The sequence below is a fragment of the Melanostigma gelatinosum genome (genome assembly GCF_949748355.1).
Source record: "Melanostigma gelatinosum genome assembly, chromosome: 11".
Classification (NCBI taxonomy): domain Eukaryota; kingdom Metazoa; phylum Chordata; class Actinopteri; order Perciformes; family Zoarcidae; genus Melanostigma; species Melanostigma gelatinosum.
The window spans coordinates 17,082,416-17,099,170 of NC_136644.1; the positions used below are offsets into that span (position 1 = coordinate 17,082,416).

General features: G+C 40.5%; 2 protein-coding genes across 2 annotated transcripts in view; one reads left to right on the top strand and one right to left on the bottom strand.

The window, feature by feature from the left end:
• mttp (microsomal triglyceride transfer protein) overlaps positions 1–2,131 on the top strand; it is a 13,246-nt gene extending 11,115 nt beyond the window's left edge. Inside the window, exons 17-18 of the mRNA XM_079277932.1 lie at positions 1,180–1,350; positions 1,456–2,131. Coding sequence (XP_079134058.1) covers positions 1,180–1,350; positions 1,456–1,603 — 319 coding nt within the window. The 3' untranslated portion in view covers positions 1,604–2,131. The remainder of the gene's footprint in view (positions 1–1,179; positions 1,351–1,455) is intronic.
• A 2,494-nt stretch (positions 2,132–4,625) lies between these two features.
• Positions 4,626–16,740, bottom strand: LOC306784470 (uncharacterized protein C4orf54-like; the record flags this gene model as incomplete). The annotated part of the gene is made up of 2 exons (XM_079278480.1): positions 4,626–7,863; positions 12,448–16,740. The coding sequence occupies one exon, from the start codon at positions 16,738–16,740 to the stop codon at positions 12,472–12,474; it is 4,269 nt and encodes a 1,422-aa protein (XP_079134606.1). The 3' UTR covers positions 4,626–7,863; positions 12,448–12,471.
• Positions 16,741–16,755: the final 15 nt, after the last annotated feature.

Consider the following 16,755-nt stretch of genomic DNA (forward strand, 5'->3'; position numbering starts at 1 on the left):
TTTCCTCAGTAGACAGACAGTTCTGCATTTACATTTAAGTGTTTTTTAAGAACCCAAACCAAACTGTGTTTGATCAGATTCTTCATCCTGTTCACTTGTTTTTTGGTCCGATATTCTCTGATTTTAAGAGTATTTAGCTAAATGGAAAAAGTTCTTTGCACAAAAATATATTTTTACTTAATATAGCAAAGTAAATTATCAAAAAGACGCCGGACTTAAACTTGGGTTTTGTACTGCATCAAAATGTAAACGATACCGTGCCCTAGTGCCTTATAATCTCACTCGCTTTAGTGATTGTGATTACATGTAAATTTCCACTAAGAATAACTTAGAAAGGATGTAAAAGAACGTAATTGTAATGTGGATCTATATTAACGGACAAAAAACACACGATGCGGTGGAATTGATAACTTTTTTTTCGAACAGCATCCTGTGGAACAAACATTTATTTTTGTTTTGGGATTTCCTTTTTGACCACTGTTTGGGGCCACATCTTGCATTTGAACTTCGGGATGATTTGACCAGTGTGTGCAGGGGAAGGGCAGAGGCAGGTGAATGGATCAGCATAGTTGTACCTCTTCCACTCTGATAATAGACTGGTAGGCTATCTATAGATACAGAACAAACCACACTGGCATCTTTGCCAAGGCATGTCTCCACTGGCATCGTTACAGAGGTTGCATGTTCCACTGGTTGGCACACACTTTGATTTCAAACATAAAAGGAAGTTGTTACATGGTAGTTTAACTCTACTATTCCAATGTAGTTGGGACAAGGCTAAATAAAATAATCGTTTCTGATTGTTTTGTTTCACATTATGCTTTCTGGTTAAGTGGTAACTGCTGGTTGAAAAAAGATTAAAAACAGCATTAATTGTATTCATTTTGTGTGTGACTGTGGTGTGACCAACAACACTGCACTCTAAATTGTCCCAATATAGAAAATAATGGACTTTTACCCCTCCTGGGCCTTACAAGGCAAACATATTTCACAAACAAGTTGTATGTTATTTTATATGTGAAATAGTCACAAATATTCCCATGTAATAAATCTATATGACCTTTTTTTCTCCGACATTTACCATGTAAATGATATGAACTTTAAGGGAACAACGGGAATGCATGAGTTTCACATACTGTTCTTTGTCGGATTCACACGTTTTTTCCTTTATGGTTTCAGCGGAGCGTTAGTGGTCACTGGCAACATTACAGTGGACATGGACTTCATGAGAGCGGGTGTGGAGGTCAGCTTTGAAACGGAAGCATCTTTGGACTTCATCACCACTGTCCAGTTTTCCGATTATCCCTTCCTGGTGTGCATGCAGATGGACAAGAGTACCTTCCCCGTCAGGTATTGTGAGACCCCTCTTTGTACAGAAAATGTCTCTTTCTGATATTATTGTTGAATCATCTCATGCAAAAACCTAATGGTCTATTCTTGATGTTCTGCTTTCAGTGAATACCTGACCAAGTATGAGAGGGTGTCATCAGGGAAGAGCGTTATGTCGCATAAGGGCAAGAAGCAGCTCGTCCCCGGTTCTGAATTCCCTCTTCACCAGGAGAACTCAAACATGTGCAGGAAGGTTTTTGACTCTAGTTGGTAGAGATACCATGAACTATCCAGGGGCAAATATTGTCACTTATTGCATTCAGGGACAGCTATCACACCTCAGCCTCATGCAGTGAAAGCATGCAAGAGAGAAGAGGGGTGAATGTTTTTATCTTTTGAACAACACATGCAATGTTTACATTCCTGTGAGTATTTAAGACATTTTGTTTGAAATCAGGAATTCTTGCAGTCTTTTTATGGATTTCCTCAAAAATGTATTTATGATGGGTACACACAGGATGCATGTGTTATTTGATGGGTATAATACCACTGTAATTATCCCAACCCAGATACAGTATAAATGTACATGTAAATATCACACTGTAGACAGTGTATTGACTCTCCCCCATGAATAGAAATGCTCCTCTCTGTCAACATTCCTTTTGTTTTTTAATTACCGGTAAATATGTTTACTGAGGAGTAATGTATTGTTTTGTGTCAATCAGCTGAAATAACTTATTGAGCAGAGTAACATGAATTAATTCCATGTTTATAATCATGATGGTACTTTTTAATTGTTTCTTCAGAGACTATGTGTGTGCTTCATCTTTACTTTGTACTTGCAAGATTTGAAGGGAAAATTGAATCTCCAATAGTGAATCTAATAACACTTGAAAATATTTTTTGTACTTGGCTGTAATTTCAAAGTAATTACTTTGTCCGAAGATATTCTGGTAGTTTTAAGACGTTTGAGCGACTTTCAAGTTGTGTTTTCATACTTGGGGATCAATTTGTTAGATTTGTAATTGGCTGACAATAAATGTGCAGTGGCAACACTTTGCCTTTTGACTTGGCTTATGGTTGAGATGCAGCAAAAACAAAGTGTATGTGTAATTGTGCAATATGCATGACTGGAACAACCCTCTGGGGGTCCCAGGGGTAAAATTACGCTGTGGGACTTTGTTCATTTTGCCTTTTAAAGGGGCAGTCCACCAATTGCACTAGTCACAGTCAGTTTATTTGTCATTAGCCTGTGAAAACAGTTGTATAAAGTCTGAGTTAGATGCTCAATTGACTAAAGATTTACAACAGACAGCCTGGGTTACAAAATGAGAGCATTGCATTTAAAAGACACCATTAAATCAGGATAACTGTCTGCTGACCTCTTTTTTTTTGGTTAAGTCCCCCAAATGTATGTAAGTACTTATAGTTACAGAAGTCATGGCAACTAATCTTGGCATATTCATAAAATTCTGCTCGTAGCCCAACACGGAGACTGGTAGGCCTACTCCTGTTCTGGGATACTATCCTATTTTCCCCATGGTTATTCTGTGTCAGTTGGATTGATAGATTCAACGTTTAGTGTGAGTTTGTGTACTTTAATGGCACACATCCCCTTATGTATTAAGGATTAAGTAAATCACCACAAAGTAGCCTACAGTTCCCCAATACTTTGAGCTGATTAGCAAATGCTAGCAAGCTAACACGCTAAGATGATGAACATTGTAAAGATTACATCTGCTGAACGTCAGCAGGATTGGACTGCCATTGTGTTAGCATGCTGACATTACATTTAGCTAAAATCATTGCTGCACTAAGTACAGCCTCTCAGAGTCCCTGGCGTAGCTCTAGCCTCTTAGAAACCAGTGATCCATGAAGCTCTTGCATCTTGGTCGTTTCTGGCAATCACATCATTTCAAGATGGCAAACTCTATATTTGAACCTGTGTTGGTTATGGCAAATTTGTAGATAACGTTTTCCACTAGCATGTATTTTTGTTAGCTGCACTAAACCAATAGCCCTCATTTGTATTAATAGTTGTGTCCAAGGAGACAAATATACCTTAGTGGCCTAAAACACACACTTGTTGATCCAGGTGAGGCAATAAATCTTGACTTTTCTTGTGTCACAGCTGTGACATCAGAGCCCCTCCTGGCATCCAAACACAACAACTGGGTTTTAATAGATTCTTTAGAAACCACGAGAGCAGCTGGGGGTAAACCAGTGTCTGCCAGTCTCACTGCATCCACGGCAACCAAGTAAACACAGCAGCAAACTGTCAGGTTAAACTTAAGCCTCGGCCCGGGTGATGTTTCAGTGTCGCCAGAAAGCTAACCTTACACGCTGACAGATGCTAAAAGTGCTCTTCTGTCGGCATAAATCTCTTTGATTCTCTTTGACCCTTGTCTTTTATTTTTTCTCTCGGTTTTTAATAGAGTGAATTTATCAGGCAAGTATGAAACTGCAGAAAGTCACGATCAGGTCAGGTACATAGAGGGAAATAAAGTATAATAGTCAACACAGAATATCGCAGAATAAAAGCTACTAATGTTCAGAAACAATCTCTCAAAAAGTCAAAATACACAAACATATTTGAGGAAGTTTGTTATTTTAACCCGTTATTGCAGCCAGATTTTTTGTTCTACTGAAGAACAAGATAATTTGTTTTCAATTAAATGTATTTTTCTTCTGGTAAATTCAATCTATTTACTTTTTAGGTACCGCTTTCTTGTAGATTTACAATTCACAAGGAGTTTATCATTTGCAAGTTGCAAGTATTAATGATTAATTAAGCATTTATTAACATGTCAAAGACCTATTATAGGCCATTAATAAGAACAACTTTTGGGTTGCCAGGTTGTAAAACAACTTTAGTTCTTCAGTTCATCAAGCACTCAATGTTTGACCAGCAAAAGGTATCACAACATGACATCCCAAAAGTGTTCTCACCAGTGATCTGAGGAATAAATAAATGTTTAATGAAGCCATTAGTTACAATGTATAAACTGTTAGAAAGAGTCATTAGAAAGTATACCCCTTTCTTAAGATATTCCTTACTAGTCTCACATCCCTGTATCTGAGCAATTACACATTCCAAAAGAGTGATTTGAATATGTTTACTTATTCATTTCTCACTCGAACAAAGAGTTCGCGTGGGTTTTTCAGGAGTCACTTAAGATACAGACAACATAAAAATTTATTTCATACACAACTAGACCTTAACGTGATTTAAATGCATGGACACATACATGTTCAGTGGCTTGATTTTGAATTTATTGCGAACATATGAAGGCTTTACAGTCTACATTACACTCATTCATCATTTTATTACATTCAAGCTCTAAGTGTAAACGTAGAACTCACTTCTCCTTTCATGGCATCTCTCCGCTGTCATCCTGACCTCTGTCTTTTTCTGGGGCAGTCACAGTTGACATCAGGCATGAAATATGTATGACAGTACAGCCGTTAAGGCATTTCATTCAAACATGTGCCCTTTTTCGTTGAACATTCATAAATACACTTATCTCAGACCATCTCACTTTCCGTTTACCATCTTTCCTCATACAAAAGCAAGCTTTGATACAATCAGTTTCAAACATTTAACCTCAAAGTCAGCAGGTTTGTTGAGGGACATGTGGAAGAATGTTTTAAATAAAACATATCATTCAATGTTACAGTGCAAATTTGGGACAAATTCATCAGAAAAAATGTACAATGTTTCATTTTACAATTAACAAGTCCATATAGTGCTCCTGCTATTACCGATGTTTACAGTCATTCGTTGCTGTCAGTGTGGTGACAAAAGAGTGACAATCCAAGTGCATTAAGTACATTATTATTCACAGATAAAGGTCTTACAAGAAACTAGTGAAATTCATGTAGAAATGTTTTTTTTGTTTTTAGAGTTTTATGTTTATGACAACATTAGAAAAGCTGGTTAACTGGAGCTTACCAATTATCTTATTAGTCTTATTTATCTATCGGTCTTTATTTATTATGCTGATCAAACACATACTTTTAAAACTCTGTGGTAGGAAGTAAAAAATCATATCTCTCAGTAACTTGTTCATAGTACCTGTTTATTTTTCCTTTGGATACTTGGCAAAACTTCTGATTCATAATTTATAAATAAACAACAGTTTGCATTGCACTCAACTGCCTCAGGGACACATGTGTTTAAACATTATAATTATAAAAAGAATATTGTAGTTTATCATTAATAAGTGTTTTGAATTAAATGTACAAATTTAAGTTAAATTTCACCTCAAATGCATTAAATGTTCAAACGTCAACTTGCTCTAAAGCGCAAACCATGTCCAATCTACTGCACAGTCAGCAACAAGTCTTTCGAATTACTACATGCATTTATATCACTTGAAATGAAGTCAACTCATAGAGCAATGTATATAAAGGCTGTTGTCACAGAGCCTTAATAACATTTATTTTACAGAATTAAGGTACATAGACTGACCAGCAGCTCCAAATACCTTTAATGTGTGTCTGGATTTGAAACATGCTAAAAAATAGCAATCTACAGTTAGTTCTGCATGGGATGCTGGTATAGCTGAGTCAAGTATAGCATAATGACCTATGATGACCCCACTGTATTTATTCAAAAGGAAACAAAACGGATCAAAACATGACCTCAGAACTTCTCTCCACAGAAAGCAATCGTATGGATGTCATTAGTTGATATGTCCCTTTAATGAAAACTCAAATTCATACACATATAAACTAAGAGGTCAAGGGGGTTAAAAAAGAGAAACATTGCTGTGTGTAAAGTGTGGCGACACACCCAACACATGGAGTCTACAGTGAAGTAACATGACTCCTTGTTGTACGCTTACAGAATACTGAAATGCCGTACATAACTCACTGCCACGAACACGGACACATTCAGATGCACACGCACTAACTCCCATCTCATTACACACAAAAGTGTAAAATAAACCAACACAGAGGAAGTTATCCCGTACATTTCTCAGCTGGCTCTGACTCATTTAGGCCCAACACTACTTAGGAAATACTGATTTCAGTACACAATTAAACCATAGTCCCAGCTCCACTTCATGTGAGCCGCACACTTGGTGTGCTTTTCTTTTTTCTCACTCTAACACACAAGGAGCGTGCTATTCAAATATAAACATACACTACTTTATACAGCATATCAGTTGTGCAGGTATTAGCAGCATGTTGTGAGTCATAGCACAGAGGTTACACATACGTCAAGTAGAACATCCTAAAAAAGATGGAAATGTTATTGTGAATGTGGAACATTAGTGTTGGAGAATAGTGATATGATACATAGCAATATCATATATTTACCATTTACTTGGGACATCTTTAAAAACATGTTATTTTGAAATACAATCATTTTAATTTATTTTAATCATCTGGCTGAATTTGGGGTGATTCAACACGACCCCTTAATCTGCATTTGTTTTAATAATTCAGTGCAGACAAATGGTCCCTGTCCTCAGAAAACAGTGTAACATATTGAAGGTTGTATTCACTGTAATTGTCTTATTGTGTAAATTAAAGCTAGACTGTGTAACTTTTGAATAACAGTGGTCACAAGCAGATTAGATGGGCAAACTCCCTTGACCAGGCCACAAACTTTTTCAGTTTGTGGCCTTCTTCCCCACAGGCGGGTTCTTTGGTTGCCTCCACAGCAAGCACAGTCAACCTTTTTGCCACAACTCCGTGCAGTCCTGTGCATTTCCCAAGCTTTGCAGCTTTGTATGCAGGAAATACAATCTATGGGAAATTTGATTTTTTCCGATGCCTCTTGACAATGCGGATTATGCGGAAAATACTTCTGGGGATTAAAGGGATGTTTTGGTTGCAGTACCTCATTGGGATAAACTGGCAGCAATTTTATTTTGTTTGCGGTAAACCCATTGAAACTTTTATCTGTGACATTCTAAAGTGTTTCAGCAGCACAGCTGGAGACATAATGTCAGCAAACTGACTCGGTGATGTCAGTTACGCAATACTATCAAGTTTGCTGACATTATGGATTGTGTATTGATTCACCAAGGTTGTGATGTATTGCTTATGAGGTCAACTTTTCATTTATAAAAGAAAGATGTGATTTTTGCCAATCAAAAATTACAAAGTTAAAGACATGGTAACATCATAAAAAAAATCTTGATAATAAAATTGTGGCTTGACCAATAACACTGAACTGTAATAGAAGACCTGCCTCGTTTCCTTTTGAATAGACATGTTACAGGGCCCAAACAGCATTTTAAAAGTTCTAGACAGCAGCTGAATGGAAAGTATTACAAAGCAGATTCATATATAGCAACATGGCAGAGCATCAGCCAGAGGATGTGGCTTAATGCGTTTACCCTACAAAGTGCTGCAATGCATACATATTACAATAAGGTCTGCTGCAAGGATAAACAACACAACAGAGTGGGGATAAAAATGGTTGGTTGTTGGTGGAAGTTTGTCTTGGGGAGTAGATCAGTTGGGAGGGTAGAAAACTGCACTTGGGATGAATGAAGGCACATTCTTCAGTGGAGATGTCTAGAGTAACAGAAAAGAAGACATAGAATGGGAGTTAAACTCTGATGGAGGCTATGAAAATAAGGTGAGATAATTGAGGAGAAAAAATGATTTTGTATTTGTCAAGTTTATGATAGAAGTCGTTAAGCCACTCAGCCTTAAGACTTCTCTGCCTGTAGTTCCTGGTTCTGAACCAGCTCACCAGATTCAGCCGAATCACTGCAGAGGGCACATTACTCAATTAGTTTATGTAGGAGTGCTGGAGGTCAGCAGCGCTCTCCACCTCCTCCTCCCCGTTTCGGAAAAAGCAGAGGGGGAGGGGGCTATAAAAAGTTGACCCCATCTCAGCCCTGCAGACTCGCTTCCAAGCTGGAGCTGCAGCAGCATCTGATCTCTCCGAGCAGCTGTCCTCTGCATCAGCACAACAAATACTTTACATTGCCTGACCTTTTCCTCCTGCATCACTATCTGAGCCATGCCCCCGCGTCTCTCTGCAGCACACACCCCCTCCACCACCACCCGTTACACACACACACAGACACACGCACACACACACACACACCCTGTGTTCCTCTTCACACCCCTACTCAACCCCATGCTAGGCCCCTGCCTGCCACGCACCCAGCTGACATGTATCCCTCATGCTCATGCAGTTGTATTATTGCTCTGACACATTAGCTGAGAATGGACTGTGATAGTTGTAAGTGTCTATATGAGTGTATGAGAAACTAGAATTCATTCTAAGTTTGTATGGGCTACAGCATTCAACAGTGTGACTAAAAAGGGAATTACATGTGTTTTTAAATGTATTTTTGCATTTCTTTCTTTCTTTCTTTCTTTCTTTCTTTCTTTCTTTCTTTCTGTAATTCGGGCCTAATTTATGCCTTTATCTCCAACTGGATGGATTATTGAAGTTGTCTCCTGTCAGACCTTCCCAAAAATGTCTAAAAATGGATAGCAAATTCAGAGCCAGGAGAACTGAGCACATTATCCTTATTTTCAAATCTAATTTGTTTGTTTAAATAAACACAGAAGGCGTTGCTGCCTTAAGCAGTCAACTAGTACTGCCGAGAGTGAGACAATAGCGAAACAACATTATCAACACTTCACACTGCAGACATGGAGCTAACCTCTAAATAAAATACTTTTTTTATGATTTGGGGACTTTGGGCCATTTGATTGATTCACTGTTTCCACTGCACTTATATTTCAATCTAGTTTCCTTCTCATTGTCTCTAAAATAATGTCATGTGTTTTCATTTTGTATGTAAAGTACATGTATTTGATAATGGTGCGCATTTTAACATTAACTCATGTCATACAGAGAAAACCACTGGTGTAATTTATAAGATTCAGAATGGTTTTTTACTTCACATTGGTTTTTCAGTTGCACTATGCATGCAGGACACCGAATTACTGTTACTCGATACACGTGTGCTTTTCCTCCTATGACAAGTCGAAATGTTGGCCGTGATAAAGGCCTTTTGAGTTTGACCTGAAACTGGAGATTACATACAGACACTGTGGTGGAATACTAAATGTTAAATAAGTGTGAATGGATATTTAAACATAATGTTAGCATTTTATTTATTGAGCCTACTTTTGTCAGCTAAACAAGTTGAAAGAGAGTTTTTGAGTTTTCACTTGTACATTAATATACATCAAATGTGCATTATATGGTGTAGTAGTAGTATATTATAAACAAGTGAAAACTCCATTAGACTGAAATACTGAAGCAAGCTTTTAAAATGTGCTATATGTAAATGTGGTACGCATTACCTGCTAACCCCTGTCTGGTTGACACAGTGCAGCTAACGGTCAAGCTGAAGCTGATGGATGTTAAACTAACCCTGAAAGAGTACAGCTTAGACTGACAACATGAGCTCGACACGTCTGTGATGTGACCACGGTGCACGCATTGTTTTTGGTTTTATTCACCGAGGTTTTGAATCTCTGACACTAATACTTATGCTAATATCTACATTTGAAGTATAGTTGAATTGCAGTTGAATTGGATTCAAAAAACTCCAGCTTGTCTTTTGAGAAACAATTTCCTGGCCACTCAATAATCAACAGAGATCGCTGTGCTTCTCGTGAATTATGCAAAATAAATCTATTGACAGCAATAACTTGTAAACTGTCAACTACTGCTGTTGTGTTTTAAAAAACCTTCAAAAAAATCCTTAACCGTCTGGTAGATGAGGGTCAGTGGAAACATTTGTTTGTCATTACTTGTGTGAACTGAACTTTTAAGCTACATATTTAGCTTATTCTTTTGTACCTTGTTAGTATAATAATGCAAGATGGCTTGTTCCAACTCATTCAGCCAGGGGGAAGCTTTCATGAATTGTCACGAACAACAAACATTAATGAACTGTAATGTAATCTGAGTAATTTAAGCATTTCTGACAGTGAATGAGAATAACTGGTTGTACGGTTTCACTGACTGGAATGCTTTCCTGTGACACTTTCCAACCCTGAGAATAAACCATGTAAACAAACTCGTCTCGCACTATCAAAATAGCCCGACGATGTGTAATGCAGAGAAAAGGGAACTCAACCGACTTGCTCCGGGCCGAGGCTGAAAAACCCAGCATGGCCAGCGGAGTCAGGTTACCTGTCATGAAGCTACTGCATGTCTATTAACACTGACATGCCACTGCTGAAGCAGCCAACATGGACCGCGGCTTTAGCAAAATGTACAACCCAATAGTGAGAAAACAACTCATGGAGTAAATCAAGAACTTTACTCAATGACAATGTGAGTGTTGCACTGCTGTACAATGAGAGCACATGGTTCAGCATCAGCAACCTCTAAATACCAAACTCCAGGGGAGGAGAGGAAGGGGCGTGTTAAAATACCTTACAGTTTGTGTCATTTGCCTTCAGTCTCTCTGACTGGACCAGCAAATAAATGGAGCAAAAGTGGTATTACCAATATTGCCATCCAGGTCCCCCCTAACATTGTAATATGGGGTTGTTCTCTGCTACTACTACCACTACTAGTACTGCTGCTGCTACTATGCTATTCCCTTAAAAATCGAATGTAATTAAGTACATGGGATCCTTTATTTGCAATTTGAGCTGCACAGATTATTATGGAATTTTGATGCGAATTTAGCAGATTTGTTGGCTAAACATTTATTCTGTGAACTTTACTCCAGCATAGTATGACAAAAAAAAAGTTTTAAGATTAGTCATGCTGTTTACGCCAAATTCCTCCCCTACCTATGTAAGTTATGAAACTTAAAAATAGCAATAGTTTTTGCCTCTTTTTAAGTGGCAGGAGTGAAAATTAGTCATCCAGGATGATGACGACAGTTACCGAAAAATTTGATACAAAATAGGATGAAGGCTCTAAAGGATGATTATTACTATCATGTGTTTCCCAAATGATAAACATAGATTTTTTGGGCATTATTTTATCTCAGTGGGGAAAAAAAACTACCCGGGAGAGCATGTCCTCAGACCCCCCCTTGTTTTTGGCTGAGCTGCCAATGTTTACAACGTCAAGCTCCGCCCCTGCCAAACTCTATAATCTCACTGCCAATTTAGGGCATGGATCATTTATTTCTAGTAGTGGAAAGTGACTAATTACGAGTATCAACTCATGACTGTAACTCAGTCGCTTTTTGAGCTCATGAGCATGTCCCTGTGAAAACAGTGGATCTAAATAAATTTCATTTTTTTTGACAAATCAAAAGAACCGGCATTGTTTTACCTTCATGACAATTGATACGTTTAGTTTTTTTTATTCGTTTTTTCTATTTTTTAACCTTAGACAATGGCTGTTTTCTCTATTCCTTAAAATAGCATTTAACTAGTTTATTTTAGATTGACAAAATATTTTCTGCTCGAGGTTCACTTTCTGCTGATGGTCAGTGAGAAGCAGATGAAAGCTCTGAAAAAACTAGTAGTTGAATGTTGAGTTAAGGTTGTACAAGAATTTACTTTGATTCCGAAATGTTCCTATTTCAGTTCAACTCAAAACCTTATTTGTCATATGCACAACAGTTACAGAGAAGCAGTTGTGATCTTAGGCTCCCTCTAGCAATGCTTATTAAATAGGAATAAAACAAATAAGAATAAGAAAGATTATAAATAAGTGCTACCTGCGCTGTTGTGGCACAGACCGGAGGATGTTTCATTAAGGTTTTCTTGAAAGATGGATTGGTTTGCGAAGTCTGAATAGTGAAATACAGTCAGGCTGCTGCACCTGAACCTTCCTGGTTACACTTTTCTGTTTATATAAATACAAGCAACTAATTCAGAGATGTCATCAAATGAGGCTGCTTTTTAAAACGTTTTTGGTCGTTTTCAATAAAAGTAAACACACAGCAGCATTACATAAAGAAACATTTAAACAGAGTAACATTTCAACTGTGATGTACTCAGTACTTCCTCCGGGCCCTCTGTACTTTACAGAACGAGGCAATTTAACTTCAAGGTTTTAATGGATTCAGTAAAGTTGAAACTGAACTTTATGCAACATTTCAAAAACTATTGTTTTTAGATATTTTTCAATCAAATGTATTCAAATAGTAAATAAATGACAACACATTTACATTCAGAGTAGAGGGGACATGTGAATAGATGCTGACTTACATGTAGGATGAGATGTTGCTATGGTCACCGATGCTCCACTACAAAGCTCATTGTTGTGCCGTCGAAGGAAGGTGGTGCGATGATTCTTGGACCTTGTTGCGTTGTGATGCTGATAACTGGCTTCCTGTCAGAGCTCGCTGCACCTCCTCTGGCGGTCACATGTCCCAAACTAACAGGAAGCTGCAGTGGCCCTTGTATTGCCTCACCTGTTGCACTGTAATACGCACTCTCTGCGCCTGTTGCATTCGTGTCCGGCTTCGGACTTCTGCCGTATTTTACCTTTTCTCCACCTGCCTCCTCAGAGTGACACGGCGGCTGACACAACACCGCCTGGGCAGGCAGAGTGGGCGAGGGGATGAAGCCTGGGTAGATCATGTAGGTGGGGGCGTACGCTCCTGGGCTCAGGGCCATGGGGGACAACGAGAGTGGCACAGGGGTGACAGGTGCCACAGGAGAACGGGACATGGGCACGTCCACATACTGGCCTGTCTCAGGGTCAAATAGTCTCTTTGTGGTGGCCTGTATAGGAGTGTCCACCAGGTAATAATGTCCAGTAGTGGGGTCCAAAAGCATCTTGCGCTGAGTTACGGCCTCTCCGATAGACGGTATAGGGGACACAGTCGGGACAGATGGAGAGAAACACAACACCTGCTGCTGTGTTTGATGATAGATGCTTGAAGCTGGGTACTCCATGATTAACGGAGAGCTTTTCTGCTCAGGTGTCTTCCTGTCACCTGTTTTGATTTGGCTAACATTTGAACTCACCTCCCTGGAAACGGGATCTGGATTCAGCAGTTTGATTTCATTCGTATACCCCGGTATGGTTAAATAGTTCTCAGAGTCTGAGCAGGCCTGTGCGACAGTAGGATTGGTGGGAATGATTTTGACCTTTCCCTGCTCCACCTGGCCGTCTTTCGGGGGCTCTATTTTCACCGACAGTGGAGCCACCGGTGTCCTGGAGCTTTTCATAGTCGATGATGTTTGCAGCGCGGAGCTTTGTGAAAGAGGATCACTAACTGAGCTAATGCTGACACGTGCCTTGTTGCCAAAACGAAGCACGCGTTTGTTACTAAACGTTTTCTGCTGTGATTGTGTTTTAAACGTGTCATCGTTATATGGAACATGTATGATATTCAGAGCTGCTTTAGCGTCCTGTGACTGAGGAACCCTGTTCGTGTTTGTTGTCTCCAGCTCCCCCGCTCCCTGCTCCTCACTGGCAATAAGCGATAACACATGGCTGTCTGTGATTGGTTGTGGAGCTTGACTTTTGCGCTTCCATTCGTTTCTATCAAAAACATAAAGCTGCTCCATTGTTTTGACTGCAGCTTTAAGCTTCTCTAATGCAGCCTGTTTTGGTACTTTGGGCTCATTTCTCCTCTCGGACATCTCACATGCAAATCTTTCCTGCCTCTGTTTTGTCAGTTTGGTTTCAATATTTGGCTGAATATCTGACTGGTCAGGGTGTAGCTGCTTCGATGCAACAAGTGGCACCCTACTGGCTGTGCAACGTGATGGTGTATTTTCACTTTGAGATGTTTCAGATGAGATGCCTGCCTCAGCTGTCTGTTGTTTAACATTTGTTTTTACAGAGTGACACTTAATCACAATAGGAGATGGTAGTACATGCTTAACCGGCGCCTTTGTGACCTCAAGTTTTCCAGCTGCTGTGGAACATTTACCCTTACTATTGTCCAATGAAACAAAGCGATATGAACTTTTTACCAATTTGCGGACATCTCTGACTTGATATATTGGTGTTTGAAACTTGCATTTGGTGTCTCTTATGTCTCTAACAGTAAAGTTTGGGATTTTATCTGAAGCAGACAACACATGGCATTTGGCATCACCTGCTGCCCTGAATGTGTTCACAGTGTTCAAACGTATTTTAGGGGTTAACAGGTTGGCGATATTCAGTGTACAGCCTTTATTTTCATTCACACTCCTCAGGCATATTTTTATCCCAGGGGTTTTCCCCCCTTTCTCGGTTTCTTCTTTGCCCATGTTTCCATTGTTGCCTGTTTTTAACTCTTTTTCACATTTCTGTGGGCCAGCAGGTGCACCTGTGACAGGTGCACGGATTGCCAAGCCATCTGTACAATCCTTCTCTTTTGAAAGAAGCTGGCAGCTTGGGACAAACAGCAATTTTGTCAGCATGCTGCTGGTGTCTAATCCCTTTGTCTTGGTCTGTGTGTTGGTTAAAGATGTGGGTTCAGCCTCCTTTGTGGGCTCTGGCTCATCTTCTTTCAGTGAATTAAATGCACTGCTTTGACTGTGGCTGAGCGAAGCTTTTGGAGGCTTGTGTTTCCCCTTTTCTGAATCATCTGTTGCTTTGTTGCTTTTCTGCTCCTCTGCAGGCTCACAGGAGCTGGGTCTGCTGCCTTCCAGGCATAGACCCTCAGCAGAGCTAACAGTAAAACCTGAGCCCGATTCTGATGTCTGTCTTTGTAAGCCTCTTCCTTGACCCCTGTCTTTCATTCCGTCGTGCTCTTTAAATTGAAAACTCGGGGAGAGTGCTGGGAATGCGTCACAAATTTCACCCCTCTCCATTTTGCGCTCCTGTTCAAGCTGCATCTTTTTGGAAATCACATTTTTCAATAGACTTGATGCAAAAACTGCTATTTTGTGTGTACCCTCCGTGCCATCTTGAAGATATTGCATCTCACACCCTGACTGGGCCAACACAGTCCCAGTATGCTCATTGGATCGTGCTTTCTTGGAGCATTTTGGACGTCTGGCGCCTTTGGGCGCTTCAACATTACACCGGAAATTCAGCGTGACTCCACGCTGTTTTGGCTGATCGGGATCGTTAAGTTCGATCTTTTTGCTAGATGAGGATGATTGTTGAGAAGTTGTTCTCTTGTTCAGTGCGTACATTTTGGTTTGTGGAGCTGTCATACTGGTAATAGACTTATCATGCCTCTTACTGTCCACAGTCTTATTCATTTCCAAAGTTGTGCTCGAAGTCTCAATTACGCTTCGCTGCCTTCCCCGCGATATGTTTCCATATTTCAAGTCCACATAAGCCGACCAGTTATTCAACCCATATTCCGACATCGAGGACTCACTCGAGGTGCTAAGATTAATGGCATCGAAGTATGGACATGCCAAGCTCCGGAAAGACTTTGCGGTTAAATTACGCACCTCTTTGTCAGCATCGTCCAGCTCACTGATGGAGCTGGACGCTCCGCTGGAATACTCATTAATATCTTTCCGTCTCAGTTTGGATGCAAGGTGCTGACGGCCTGGAGCGGGGATGAAATATTGGGCTCTGTCAGTAAAGGGCCCCACTCTGGCGCCAGAGCTCACAAAAGAGAAGTGGCTCCCGTCTCCAAAGTGTTTTGTGTTCCCACGCGTGCTGTTGTCAGAGGTACTGACTGGCTTGTTCACCGCCCTGGAGGATGTTTTTATTGATACATGAATTTTCCCTTTATTGGCGTCTCCGCTGTGGTTTTTGCACAGGCTTTCATCTGAGCTGGCGCATTTGTCCGAGTCGCAAAGATCACTATCCTCCTGCTCGGTGCTGACAACTTCTCCACCAAGATTAGACTGCATTTTCGCCTGGCCCCTGCGTTTCAGTATCAAAGCCCCCTCCTGCGTTTCGTCGCTCTCGAAAGACGCGTAATCCACAAAGGAAAAAACCAAGTTGTCGTCTTCAAAATCCCAACAGGTCCCTCGCCCCAGGTCGTAATCTACGTCGTGGTCGAGCTCGGTCAACTGGATTTCGTGCGTCGTGATATAGTGGGACTCGTCCTCCACGGTGTCGGAGTGGTCGGACATCACCGCGCTGGCACCATCATCCGACTCCGTCTTGCTGTCTAGATACATATCCGTGTACTGGAGCTCATCACTCTCACTGCACACATGTTCACTGCAGTCGTGCTCAGCCTGGCGCTGTTTCTCATTTTCCGACTCCCGATCGGTGTTGGGAAGTTTGGTCAGAGTTTCCAAAAGAGGCTCACCCGAAACGGGCCCGGGGAAGGTGGCCCGCTCGTCCTCGAACTGCTCCTCCACGAAATCCTCAGAAATGATCATACCCTCCTCATCGTGCTCCCACTGCTTTGAACTGTCGCATTTGATAACAGGCAGCTGGTTCTCCTCGCCAGTGAAAGTCACTTTCACTGTTTTTGCGCCGTCGGGTTTCATGTCTAGGTCCACATAGTTGGACTCCTCGCTTTCTGTCTCGATGGCTTGGCCCTTACTGTCCATCTTGTCCTTATGTTTGTCCTTTGGGAGCAGCTTCCTGTGAAGTAAGGTGTCATCTCGGTAAGTGAGAGTTTCCTCCGCTGCTTCCATTTAGTCCTACCGTCA